The sequence below is a fragment of the Ambystoma mexicanum genome, chromosome 9 (assembly GCF_040938575.1).
Source record: "Ambystoma mexicanum isolate Mex_15411 chromosome 9, UKY_AmexF1_1, whole genome shotgun sequence".
NCBI lineage: Eukaryota > Metazoa > Chordata > Amphibia > Caudata > Ambystomatidae > Ambystoma > Ambystoma mexicanum.
This window is the reverse complement of record NC_090931.1, coordinates 260,779,951-260,793,694: the sequence shown is the minus strand read 5'-3', so window position 1 is coordinate 260,793,694 and position 13,744 is coordinate 260,779,951. Positions and strand designations below refer to the sequence as shown.

The window sequence follows — 13,744 nt, the reverse complement described above, 5'->3', positions numbered from 1 at the left end:
TAGACTAATTTATTCAGTGCTAAGCATACACATGTCTCTGGGTTACCATACCTGCCTCCAGTGTTCAATATTCCATCCTGCTTTGCATACAAAGTTAAGAATCTCGCCTGTTATTGGCAATTCGATATGGTTTGTGAATATCAGGTGGGGGAGATAGGCAATGGTCCATTCTGGTGGGGTTTCTACAACAACAGCCATACCACCTTTAGGCCACACAAAATCCTGCTGTCAGGTTGGTCTTTCATCTAGCAAAGTCCTCCTGAAACTCTCTAAGCTGTGTAGATCTCTGTATAGACTGCCTGTCAAGCAGAGGATTGAATTCAATATGGTGTGCTTGGTCTTTAAATGGTTGCAAGGTCTTGCAGCACCTTATCTTTCTGAGAGGATTCATGCGTATCAGCAAATCCGTACTCTACACCGGTTGGTTGTTCCTACATCCTGCTGTGTGCATCGCAAAGATAGGTGTTTTCTATTTTGGGCCCTCGCCGGTAGAACTCTCTTCCTATTGGCTTTCACATTATGGATTATTTTTAATTGTTCCACTAAGTGCTCAAGACTCATCTTTCCAATTAATATTTGCTCTTTTTCATCCTTCTTGGTTTTTATCATACCTTAATAAAATCTGCACCCACATGTGGTTTGATCTACTCATTGTTTTTGCTTACTACAAAACATAAATATGAATAAATACATAAATAAATAAACAAAGTGTAGGTGTGAGGTCAGATGCATGCCTGTAAGGTGCACTGGGCAATTTTCTACCATTCCCTCACCCCCCCTTGCCCTCCTTTTATTGGGGGGATACCCACAGCCTCTGCCTATTGGCCTTTCACCCCAAACCCCCCGTCTCCCCTCCTTTCTATTGTGTGGGGAACACCCCCGCAAACTTTGATCTCTCACTGGGTCCCACTCTGTGAACCCCTCACACGCCCCTCACCTATCCTGTTCCCGTGCCCTCCTTATGAAACTCCACCTCCCTCCACCTAGCCCCACTCTTTACCGTTCACTACTCTGCCGTGCTCTTCCTCCTGTACATGTATGCAGCAATCCCGATAGGTCACAGTGTTATCAAAGCAGGCTAGCGGCAAATTCCCTGTGCTAAAGTTGCGCTATACCTTGAAGACACTTTGCTAGAACCCTCAACCATGCAAGATCCTTTTGATGAACACGTTTTGTCGGGTATCTTGAGAACAGGACTTTCAGTTAGCAGTGTAAAATTGGGATCCATGAGCATATCCTAAAACAGGGCCTGAAGCAATCTCCAAACACTACGCATAATTGAATAAGCTCATAATGGGTTTTATGTGCACTGACAATACTGTGGTAACTGAATCTAATGTAAACATGCAAGGCTGTGCTAACTTGACCTATTGTACAAAGACCATTCTCTGTTAACTTGGCCTAATGGAACGTGGAAGAGGCACTGAATCAGTCTTGGTCTCCATGCTTGACCATCTTTGAATGACAGCTCACATTGATAGTGTGAATGCTTTAAACCTTGTAGATCTTTCAGCAACATTGGATACAGAGATTCATGCTCTTCTATTCTTTTCCAATTCTTTGCCCACTCCCTGTGTATGTGATCGCCTGACAAGATTGTGCCAACAGTTTTCTAATCAGACCATGCTTGTCCTCATGCCTGTCTCCTCTGCAGCATGTTTGCGTTTGTGAGCGTGAAGCTCATGGGAGAACATAATCCTTAACGTATGGTATGGCATGTGCAGGTAGCCAGACAACAGCATTCAGGATGGTGGTCAGGTGCCCTGGGTTATTCTCCACATAACCCCTTTATGGTTGGTATCACAGATTTGGAGGCCTTCCCCGGCTCCCAAGGTGCCTCTCACCCCACCTACTTGCCTTGGAGATAGGACTTCATCACCCCCCCTTCTCTTTAACCTCTACCTCCACCCCTCGCTAATATCATTCAATGCCCATGGACTAAACTGTTAACACTATGCCAACGATCCACAGATCCTACTGAGCCTTAACAAAATATACTTCCTCCTGTCTTCAGGACATGAATGCCAGGATAGGATCTAATTAGCTGCCTTTAAAAACTGCCCCTTCCCAACCAATTCCCTCAAAAACCGAGGCTTCATCGTAAACCGAGATGAGTTATGTTGTCAAATCTTGCTTTTTCCTGCCTAGTCTTCTCCATCACATATTTCTTGTGCTTTCTTTCCTTGACAGGATCAATGCTGTAAACACTTTAATCTACCCACCAGGCATAATGTCACAGCCTCTGTCTAGTACTTGAATCAAGCTGGTTTCTTTGCCTACAGAGGGTGCAAGATGCAGTGGCAAGAATCTTGCTTCATCCTGACTGGAGAGGTGACGACTCACCAGCTTTGTAGGCCCTCCACTGGCAACCTGTCATGAACATTCATTTCAAGTCTGCATGCATGATCCATGATATGCTTGATACTTTCAGGCCAGGTTTACCTGCTTCAGGGTTCTTCCACTAATGCTGGACATCTTCATGTGCCAAAAAGGCCAAGAAGGCCAACAAGGATAGAAGTGTCTTCTCCTATCTGTGTAGACAACTTTGTCAGTTTCTCAATTGTCCTTTGCGTGGAAGCCAGATCCAGGAATGATTTCAAAACCTTCTTATTCTGACGGTAGCTTCCTCCCTGGCATTGCCTCCATCTATTGCACTTATCTTGTGCTCATACTATGATGCCACTAGTGGCATTCAGCCATTAACAACAATGAGAATAATAGCATCATAATAATAATAACAACAACAACAATAACAACAACAACAACGACGACGACGACGACGACGATGATGATGATGATGATGATGATGATGATGATGATTATTTCTTTCAGGTTCAAAAGACCACTAAAACATTTACACAAAGTGAACACAACACATAAAACATTAAGATCAGATACAAATTCAATATAAACTGTATATACTCTAAACCCAAACTCTATGAGGGGTACTCTATAAAACAACAAATGGATGCTCATCTGGACCTCTTCCACATAAACATTGTCCTCTGTCAAAACCCTATGCTATCCTAACATCTTCCCTACTACTATGAAAAGAAAGAAAGACTAGGGGCCTCATTACAACCCTGGTGGTCCGGGAACTACGGTACCAGTAAGCCTGCCGGCACCACAGTTTCCGGACCGCCATGCTACATGTTGTGGTCGCAGTTGCCTGTCAGCCCGCCAGGTTTTTCCTGGCGGGCTGACTGGCACCCACGAGCACAGCACGTCAGATGCACCGCCACAACTCTGAATGCGCCGGTGCATCCGACGTCCCCATCCCCATTCAGCTTTATGGGGCAGAATGGGGATGAGGAGGCATGACCCGGTTCTTGCCCATTCACAGGTGCCGGAAAAAATGCAACTCTGGTGGCAGCCATGCCGATTTTACCGGCACGGCTACCGCCTGAGTTGTAATGAGGCCCAATGTAAGCTTTAGTTTAAAATAGGTTTACTCTCCCTCTCAAATAAATCAATGATAGCAGGTTTCCTGACCCCCACCAAAGAGTTCTCAAAGTCCTTCCCAGCTCTTGGTTGGATAGTTCCAACAAACAAACAAACAAAAATGTCTGTTTGCTCCCGTTTTAGAGAAACAATGATCTTATCAGCCAATCTTAACAGTATCTAGTGTATCCCTTGTTCAGGGATGTATTCTACTTATTAAATGTCACAGCTTCTTCAGATCTACATAGATCAAACTTTACAAAACACAACTTTCTCCTTATACTTGATCTGATAGTTTAACTTTCAGCCTCTGGTAGGCTACGGGCCTGGATAGCCCAACTTCGGTTGTGGTTGCTCTGAGCCCCTTCTGGGGTTTTAAGATGATTAGCCCAGCGTGGGCTGCAGCCTTTCTCGGCCCTGTTCTGGTCATGGATTCCCTCACTGCCTTCTGGGGACTTTGGATTATCAGCCCAGTACGGGCTACGCGCCTGCTCAGCTTTCAGTTCTCGCTCCTCTCATCCCCTCCTGGGGTCTTCAGGTTGTCAGCCCAGCATGGGCTATGGGTCTGCTCTGCCCTGTTCTGGTTGTGATTTCTCTAACCCCGTTGTGGGGTCTTCAGTTTGTCATCCCTGTGTGGGCCTTAGGCCTCCTTAGCCCTTTTTTAGTTGCAATTTCTCTCACCCCTTATGGGGTCTTCGGTTTATTGGCCCGCTGTGGACTACGGGCCTGCTCAGTCCTATTTTGTTTATGTTTTCTCTCACCCCCCCACAGGGGTCCTCAGTTTGTCAGCCCTGTGTGGGCTGTGGGTTTTTCTAACCCTGCTTTGCTTGTCCAATCCTTCCCCTTCCCATGGGGTACTACGTTTCTCAGCCCTGCATGGGCTTCTTTGTGGCCCAACCACCCCCCCCCAGCCGCTCCTTGTGTTATGCTACATACGTTTTCTCCAGCAACAGTGTTTGGTAATGGAATATGTCTCTCTGGCCAGTGTGGACCCGTGTTCTTGACCTGGCTCTGGTCTGCACAGTTGGCTTTCTCGTGTTGGTTCTTCATTTCTGGGTTTTCATTATGGGAGAAGTATGACACTGGTATCCCTGCTTTCGTGTGGTTTTGTTTCCTTTCCCAGTGGTTCCAGGCTCAGCAGGATTTCTGCCTACATCCAAGCTGCAGTGTTCAGTGGGCTGACTTGGAACTCGACCTACTACACCTACTGCGCGGCTATCTGGTTCTGCTCCTCCTGTAAGGGAGGGGCTCTGTCCTGTGCGTGGCTGCGCAAGCCGGCATTCTGCGCTCTCCTGGAATGTAGGGGAAGAGAGGTTTCCATTGGTTCTGGTTTTTAAATGGAAGCACCAACAAAACCAGGTCAGGAACCAAGCCATCATCCTTAAAGGGACCTGTACATGTTTGCCCTGCTCAGTCCCCATATAACCAGCAAACACTTGGGACTTTACAGTGAAGGGAGGTGCAATTAAATTCTTACTTGGGCGTTCTTTGTCTCCAGAGGGGTAGTCATCCCCAATGGGATCCCACTTGCCTTGTTCCCTAGGGAGGCTATTGTGTAGCAGACTCACCTCCCTAGTCCCAAATGGGGTGGCTCCTCCTTGGGGAGAAGGGATGAATTCCCCAGCTCATCACATACCCCTTCTGTTAGAGCGGAGCCCCCTCCTGCTTGGGGTGATACTCGGATAAAGGTACCTCTCTCCCAAACCTGTGGTGGCTCATTGTTATCCTCAAGATATTCTACCCAGGACTTCAGAAGGGACTTTTTCTGTGGGACGGTTTTGTTGTGGTTTTGGTAAGGGATGTCTGAAAAGGTTGGGAAATTTTTTCCTATAATTACTTCCTCTGGTAGCCCTGGAGCGACAGCTACGTTCAGGGCATTGATGTCTCCCCGAACCTCTAAGATAAGTGGGACCTTAGGATATATTTCTGCATCGTTCGGGTGTAGTTGGTCTGGATAAACCAATTCAAAGTAAAATTTGTATACATATACATTTTTATAAAAGTATTTAACTCAACTGTTTGTTTAGATACTAGTGCACTTACATCTGAGCATGACATTGCAGACTTCAGAGCCTTCATTGGCATAACCCGAGCAATCCAAATAGATTCATGCTTTGCTGTTTGATGTTCAAGGCTCTTGTGTTCGCACAATGCTCGCCTTTGGTGAATCCAAGATAACAATGCCTAACCATTGCCAGAGCTATAACAGAGTCAAGACTCAACTACTGTAATGCCCTTTTTCTGGGCACATCAGTAAAAAACATAGAGAAGCTGCAGATTATCCAAAACAGCGCTCTGCGTGCAGCTTTAGGCATCCCCAAAAGGGAACACAACTATCGTCTGGGAAAACAGGCGCACTGTCTACCTATTAAAGAGCGCGTCCTCTTCAAGACCCTCGCTCTGACGCACAAATGTGTCTATTAAACTGCCCCCCTTACCTGTAAAAAAGAATTCACTTATTTGCATCCACAAGACCAATCAGAGCCCCCTACCCTAACATGCTCACAGTTCCCAAAATCAAGTGAGTCAGAGCAGGAGGGGCGACCTTCCCCTACTTAGCAGCCCTGCAATGGAATGCCCTTCTGCCATCCCTAAGAGCCAAAAACTCACACGTTGCCTTCCCCAAAGCTGTCAAGATGCTACTCTTCATCTAATCACCACTGTATGCTACATATATACAATGCTTTCAATATTACCTGTCTGTAACATATATTGCTTGCATACATGTATAATTTATGTAGCTAATCTGTATTGACTCCAAAGACGTCTCAGATGCCTCATGTAACTAAGCTCATCACATGTAACAGCGCCTCGATGCCACAGGCTGTTTGCGCGCTATACAAATTTGCGAATGGGGAAACATTTTTTCCTGCGCCCAGGAATGGGTACATACCAGGTCCGGCAAGGCCGTAATGACCTGGTAATTGCCTATTTCTGGGAGCCGAAAAAAAAAAATACCGGTAGCAGCCATGCCTGTATTACAGGCACGGCTGCTGCAAGCCTCTTAATGAGGCCCAATGATTTCTTGCAAGAGTTACTAAAGTTCAACTGTCACGGGAGAATTAATAAACACTGGCTTTTCCATATTCAAGATTCTGTTCATGAGGAATGCATACATTGTGGTGTTAACACCCGATCCGGCAGGCTGGATCATTTTGTTAAGGCCATTAGCATCTCGGGTTACCAAAGCGGCAACACAGGGTGCTAAAAAAAATGTTTTTCCTTCCTACAAAGCGATGTGTGCACCGTCCCGTTGCAGCAAGGAAAAACCTTTACCATCATGACCGCCATGGGAACAGAAGGTGGGGCTCCATCCCTTTCCATGGCTGCCATTCTGAGCAGAGAGGGAGGTGCGGCTCCAGCGGTGAGTGCTGCCACAGCTTCAATAAGCTTTGTGGGCAGTTTAAAAATAAAAAAAAGGGGACGGGGGAGGGGGTAAAATCGCAGCGCGGGAGCCGGCCATCAGGCAGTTTGGCATGTGGGCTTACACCGGTGGTACAAGCCCGCGTTCCTAGCCTCCTGACTGGCTGGCTCCCCCCTGCCAGTTGATAATGTGATATATTTCACCTGATCATAATGCAAACACTTGCTTACCTGGATTAGTGATCGCATGTTGGCAAAATGTGTGTCCATCGCACCCCCATTAGGAAAGTTCTGGCTCATTCGTTTCATTAATTGAGTGAAGCAGCTATAGGCCAGCTGATCTGTGGATAGAAAGTATTTTAGAACTTTCAAGGAAGGTAGAGCTGAGGACATATGAAATCCAAAACCTTGGAGACACCCCCTGCTTATGCACAACAATGAGAGTGATAAACTCAGCAAATAATGTTCTTACATTTTGATAGCTGTTGTCCTTAAAAGAAATAGATTTGTTTAAAGTCCATTGGGTCAATGGCAGCGGCCACTAGACAAAGCGAAACCCTTCCACCCGATGCCACACACTTACATAAACAAGGAAACAAGCACCCAGAAGGGTAGCGAGAGAAGAGGTCACAAAACTAAGTAAAAGAATACTTCCAACTGAGAATAATGTACATACAAGTTGATAATCTCTTAAAAATAGCAAACTGCCGGCTGGAATAATGTTCATAATGAAGGACCTGCAACATTGCATTCTTAAGCATAAACTGATCTAATATGTAAGACGGACAATCATTTTCACTTACTTGGTCTTTGAATCACTAGAATTTGTGTTAATATAAGAGAAAAATCTTATATGCCAAGAATCCCAGAAATTGAGGCCAGAGCAGCTGAGAAGGGTGATCAGCATTGAGGGGAGATGGAACAGACTAAGCGCAGAACAACAAATGCTGGAAGTGAGAGTGCAAGGGGAGGAAATAAATATGACATAGCAATTCTAGTGTACAACTCACTATTTAGCACAATAGTCCACAACTCACTATCAAGTACGACTGCAGGTTGTATGTAAAAATATCGATCTAAAAAGTCAGAGGCCCTTGAGATTTACTACAAGTCTGTCTAAAACTTGCACAAAGACTTGGGGGGTGGGTGAGAGGATTCCCCTCCCAGAACACCCCTACTCTTCCAACCCAATATCCTTAACTTTCCCAGCCCTACCGCTACCGTCACAGCTTTTTTGGTCGAGCTCTGTAACCCTCTGCCTTTTATGCCAGTAGTTTTTTACTGACAACTGAATTATAATAACCTTGTAGGAAGACTCACATTTGACAAACTCACCATCCATGGCCAACATATTGGAATTGGCTCCATTGACTCCATATGGAGGAAAATCACATTCCTAGATAAACTATGAGCGATGCATGATACTAGCTGAAACTTGGATGACTCAAACACTGATTGATGGATCGGCACGTGACACTTTTTGTGTGTGGTGTGAAGGCATCATGAACTAAGACACAGTTAACCGATTTATCTTTCTGAATACATGTTTTATTTTACCTAAATGTCAGGATGTAGTAAGCCCTACCTTGCCCTATGCTAAGGTGGGATTTCCCTACCTAAAGAAACTAAGGATAGTCTGGATCAGTAGGTTCAACTTAAATATCTGTCAGTGCCCAAAACGTGTACAACTAAATATATACAATGTGTAGGGATGTCAGCAGCAAAAGAAATGGTGTTCAAAATAAAGTTCAAAGATTCTTCCAGATCCTGGCAGATTTTCAGCTTCCCCTTTCCCACGTTTAGAACAGTTCCACAAAGGCCTCGGCATCCGTTCCCAAGAGTTAAACACAGTTCGCAAAGTCTTGGGATTCCCTTCTCCAAGAAGTCAGGTCTTCCAGCTTCAAAACAACAATCAGTTCAAATCTCTTGGCTTTCGACAGTTCTAGTTCATCTCCTTAACCATACAAACTTTAGAATTGTTCACAACGGTTGCTCTCTTTCTGTATTTCTCATTGCCAAGTAACTGTGGCAAAATACAAGCTTCTTTACATTTGATTTCCTTGGCTCTTTTCAAGTAGGGGTCTCTCAGTCTAGGTGCAGTTGTCAGACCACACAGTCCACCCATTACAGGCCATGTAACCCATAACCCTTGGCACTTTATGCTTCTGTACTCTTCAGGTATTTGCCAACACAGGTTGTCTCTCTGAGCCTTTGTCATTGGTCAACACTTATTTCAGATTCTCCTTGGCATGCTCTTGGCTTTGCCACAACGTGTATCTCACACAACTCATTCCGTGGTGTCCACCCTTTTCCACCACCTTGCTCTCGCTTTAGTTATAAGTGCTCATCACTTGCTTTGATCTCGTGCTGTATTATATTCATCACATCTTTCAGTTATTTCGGTATTCAATTATGCTTGCTGAACTCTCAAAAGTACTTATAATATTTTACAGCTTGTTTGGCATTCAAATACAATGGATTTAGTTTTCTATAGCAATTGTATCCGGAAGGATAGCTCTGCGGCAACATGCCCGCCCTGGAAGCAAGACGACATGGAGCAACACAGGTTTGATCCCCGGGTCCGCGCTTAGAAACCTCTGGGTATTAAGCACGTTATGAATAACCAATTATATCATTGTAATAGTTTTCAGTACATTTGGCATTCAGATATGCCTGTTTTCAGCCCCCGGAGCATCCTGGTATGAGTGTTACCTTCTTTACACACACTGGTCTGTTGCAGGTCCTCTGGGAGTCATCTTGATTCTGCTTCCCGGCTTCTTTCCACTCTGCCTTTTCCTCACGGGAGCTACAGCGAGCAGCGCTGGCTGGCTCGAATTCTGCTGCACGTAGCACTGCTCTTCCTTAGAAGAACCTACCAGCAGCATGTGGCAATCGGGAAACTTTGGTGTCCCACAGCTCCTGCTGTGGACACTGGGCAAGGAGGACAGCAGGCTTCTTGACCCTCTCACAGCCTGCTCTGCTCCCAGCATCTTTCTCACACTCCTGCTAAGCACGACTTCCCTCCAGCCAGTTCCCCTCCAGCCGGCTCCATTTCTGCAAGCCACGTCCTTCTCTTCGAGCCGTTTCTCTCTCTCTGCTAGGAGGACACCCATTTTATACACATGGGACTTGTTAAATGGTTGCAGGTGCAAATATTTCACTTAAGTTAGTTGCCTGACCATAGTTAAGCCTATTGCTTATTAGCTGGACACGCCTGGCTATTACAATGGAACTCCTCCACAGCCCTCTTCCTCGTCTCAGTATCAAAGTGGCGTGAATGAATGGAATTGTGCATAACTCCCAGTAGCTTCCTCATCGTCCCAGTCCTAAAGTGAAATGGCTGTGGGAAATTTTGGGTGGAAGAAAGGGACAAAGACTGATAATAGCCTATGAAGGCAGGGGGAATACAAGGTTCATTTTGACAAAGTAAAGGGGATACCATGTCTCACCCAGAGGCATCCTCTCCCCACTCCCCTAGTTCCCTCCACCCAGGTGATCCTCCCTCGCATATCCACCGCCCAGGGTCAGGATCCAAGAGCGATGGCCATTCCCTGGCCACCTGAGAGGAGAACCATGGGGGAGAAGGAGTGAGGATGCCCTCAGGTTCCTCACAGTGGACAAATGCCACTTCTCCAAACATGATTTTTAAGCAGTTTTTGCTTACAGTGAAATTATTTTCAAATTCATATTTAAAATAAATTGCTTGTTGACATTGAAGCTATTTTGCTCTGCGACTAGTTTATGTTTGAAAATATATTACATATCAGTCTTTCAAAGAGTCGTGTTGTTAAAAGAAATATACCTCATGTGTATATGAAGGCAGCTGGAAGTGAAAGATTTGAAAAGATCTCCATAAATGAAATTTCGAATTTACAGAAAATTGCTAGAAAAGCCAGGAAGTGCATTTTTCAACTCAACTGTTAGCTGACAAAGAATGGAGCATGCATGGCTCCATGTTTCGCACACCTGAAATAACTGGAATAGCTGAAGAGTGTGCATTCTCCAATGATATGCAGGATGAACAACTCTTAATTGTGTCTGTGAAACGTCCACAAATGAACAGGGAAAACAAAGAGATACTGGAAGGCCTAGTAACAGAATCATATATCAAGGAGGTCATAAGAGACACAGTTTCCAAAACGTTGCAGGGAGAAGACAGTTTCCTGATGGCACTCTACAAGATCTACATTTCTCTAATCGCACCTTTACCCAAATGGTACGAGCCGCTCAAATCAGAGCTACCCAAAATAATTCAACTCTCACGTGTGGTACAAGCATTAGGTTGCCAATTCCTCTGACACTATTGAAACCTTGTTTGATATCATGTGACACAACAAAGAACACACTACATTAATGTCCTCACACTGGGTGAGAAGCAGGCATTTACCAAAATGAATTGGCAGTATACGCTTATGAGAATGCAAAATAATTCAGTATAGGTACTACTTTTCTCCAGAAAGTGAAGTTCCTTTACTGTAACCCCATGCCTCCAATCAATGATCAGGGGTTTATCTAAGATACCTTCAATGAACATGGGGAAACACAACATGTATTTCCCCACTCCTGTTCATAAAAGCCCTGTAGAGCTGGCAGCCTCCACACTTAAAACTTACTACATTAAAAGGACACATATATATTTTGGGCTGCTCAATTCCATACTCTATGTGGACGATAAAATGCTCATAATCTCTGTTTCAGAAGTCTATATGCCAAGTTCAATGTACAAAACATAACATTCTAGGATATAAGGTCAGCTGGAGGAAAACAAGGTCCTGCCATTGAGTCACAATGCCCATACTGTCTCTATGTTCTAGAGATCTCACATGGATGCAAAGCAAGCAGGGTATCATGGTCAATCAGGCATAGGAAAACCTGAAATCTAACAACATCACTCTGCTTCACTCTGCTACTGGAAAAGACTGCCAGAATCAAGCCAATGGAAACAACCAAAGCTCTCATTGTAGGGTAGGGAACTAAGTTTTAAGATAATGGGCATCCTTAGATTTAATGAAATATTTATCCCATCCTTATGATGGAAAGGCAGTAACATTGAAAACTGGCATATCAGAAATACCTTCTGTTTTTAACCTGTGTGTAATGATCAGTCATTAGGTATCTAACTCCAATGGTATTCTTGGAAACACACATGCATTGAATGTTGAATGATTATGAATTGGAAACTCTGAAGGCATCACAAAGCAAGACACAGGGAATAGATTCAAAGTTCAAACAAAAATGGTTTATTAACTTAAATGTCAGGATGGTTGAAGGCCTAACTTGCCCTATGCTAAGGTGGGATTTCCCTACCTAAAGAAACTAAGGATAGTCTGAGTCAGTAAGTTCAACTTAAATGTCTGTCTGTGTCCAGTTCATCTTATTCGTATTATTCATCACAACCTGTTGCTTTGGGATTAATATATTTTGCATATCATCTTTCATTCACTCTGCATTAACTTTTGCTTTCTAACAGCCCCCAGGAGTACCCTGTTTTGAGTATTCCCTCTTGTGCACTCACCGTTCCGTGGTGTCTCCTACAAGCAGTTACTTTCTCTTCTGCTGCTCCACAGACAAGTTTCCTTCGGATTGCGAGGCCTGCTTGTACTTCGCTCCACTCCAAAAAAAAAAGAAATATCAATATCTATCAATATCACTCTCTGTGGTTTGCCGGCAGCTCAGCTTGTTTCCCCAGAAGCTGCCGGTAGCTTGCAGCTATCGGATTTGTTCTGTGCCCGCAGCTCCTGCTACGGGCATCTGACCAGTGAGACTCTCACGACGGTGGCCCTCTCACGGCCTGCCCTGGCCTCGGCTCCACAGCTCCTTTGGGATACTTGCCGGCATCCTGGCTGCCCAGCAGGACAGCAGGACCCTACGCGGCTGACTTCTTCTGCACAGGATTCTCCCCTCAGGCTCCCAAAGCTTAGCCCGGCTTCTCTCCTGCTGGTCACTATGTTCTCGTTGGATACACCTTTTATACACCTGCAACTATTTGACAGGTTGCAGGTGTGAGTCCCCAGTCTCAGTTGACTGACTGGACTTCCCTGACCCTTACAGCAGTCTGCAGGCCTCTTCCTGGTCTCAGTACTAGAGTGGTGAAATTACATGTTAGTGTGCACTACTCCAAGTCGTCTCAGTCTCGTCCCAGTACTAGAATGGTATGCATGAGAGGGAAATGATGTCAGTAGCTTATAAAGGCAGGGAGAGGTTGGTTATCACAAGGAAAAGGGGAAACAATGTATCGCCTGCGGATATCCTTTGCCCAATCCCCAAGGACCCTCTATTTAGGTGATCCTCCCTCTCCTCTCCACCCCCAGGGTCAGGATCTAAAAGCAATGGCCTTTCTCTGGCCACCTGAGAAGAGGATCCAAGGGGAGTAGGTGCGAGGATACTCTCAGGTTTCTCACAAAACCCTCATGTGATTTAAATAATGGTTTGCCTACACCCAAAATTGTGAAATACCTATAGATTTTTTGAAATAGTGCATCCAGCATTTAAAAAGATGGTCGTTTTTGCTTTGGTATTAACACCCCTTTGGGCAGTAAACTCAATTATGTGAAGATACTTTGATTTCTGCATGCGGTATTGGTAATTACAGTAGCAAACATCTGCCTAACTATTAGAAAACTTGAGGATAAATTGATGGCCTCAAGCTGAAGATGGATACTATCTAGGTGCACTTGTCTATTTTGTATACAGTGAACCCCACCGGATACAGAAAGAAAGGGCAGAGAGACTTTCTTCCAGAGGTGCAAAGTGTAAAGACCGGAGGGGGGGTCTGCACGTCCACTCTCTATATGGTAGAGGGGAGGCATAGAGACCCCTGCCAAGATTCTCTAGTATTGGTAGACGTAGTCGAGCAATCAAGGCCTATCTTCTCAGGAGCTGATGCGAGCTGGTTCTTAAGTACAGTGTAGTCCCCAAGCACCCACAAAGGAATGTCCAC

General features: G+C 45.0%; 1 protein-coding gene across 4 annotated transcripts in view; it reads right to left on the bottom strand.

Annotated features, from left to right (window-relative positions):
* The window catches only part of SGSM2 (small G protein signaling modulator 2), a 1,574,436-nt gene that overhangs the window by 93,338 nt on the left and 1,467,354 nt on the right, over nucleotides 1–13,744 (bottom strand). For all 4 annotated transcript variants that reach the window (XM_069614582.1, XM_069614584.1, XM_069614583.1 and 1 more), the window contains one exon: nucleotides 7,036–7,145. In XM_069614582.1, coding sequence (XP_069470683.1) covers nucleotides 7,036–7,145 — 110 coding nt within the window. The remainder of the gene's footprint in view (nucleotides 1–7,035; nucleotides 7,146–13,744) is intronic.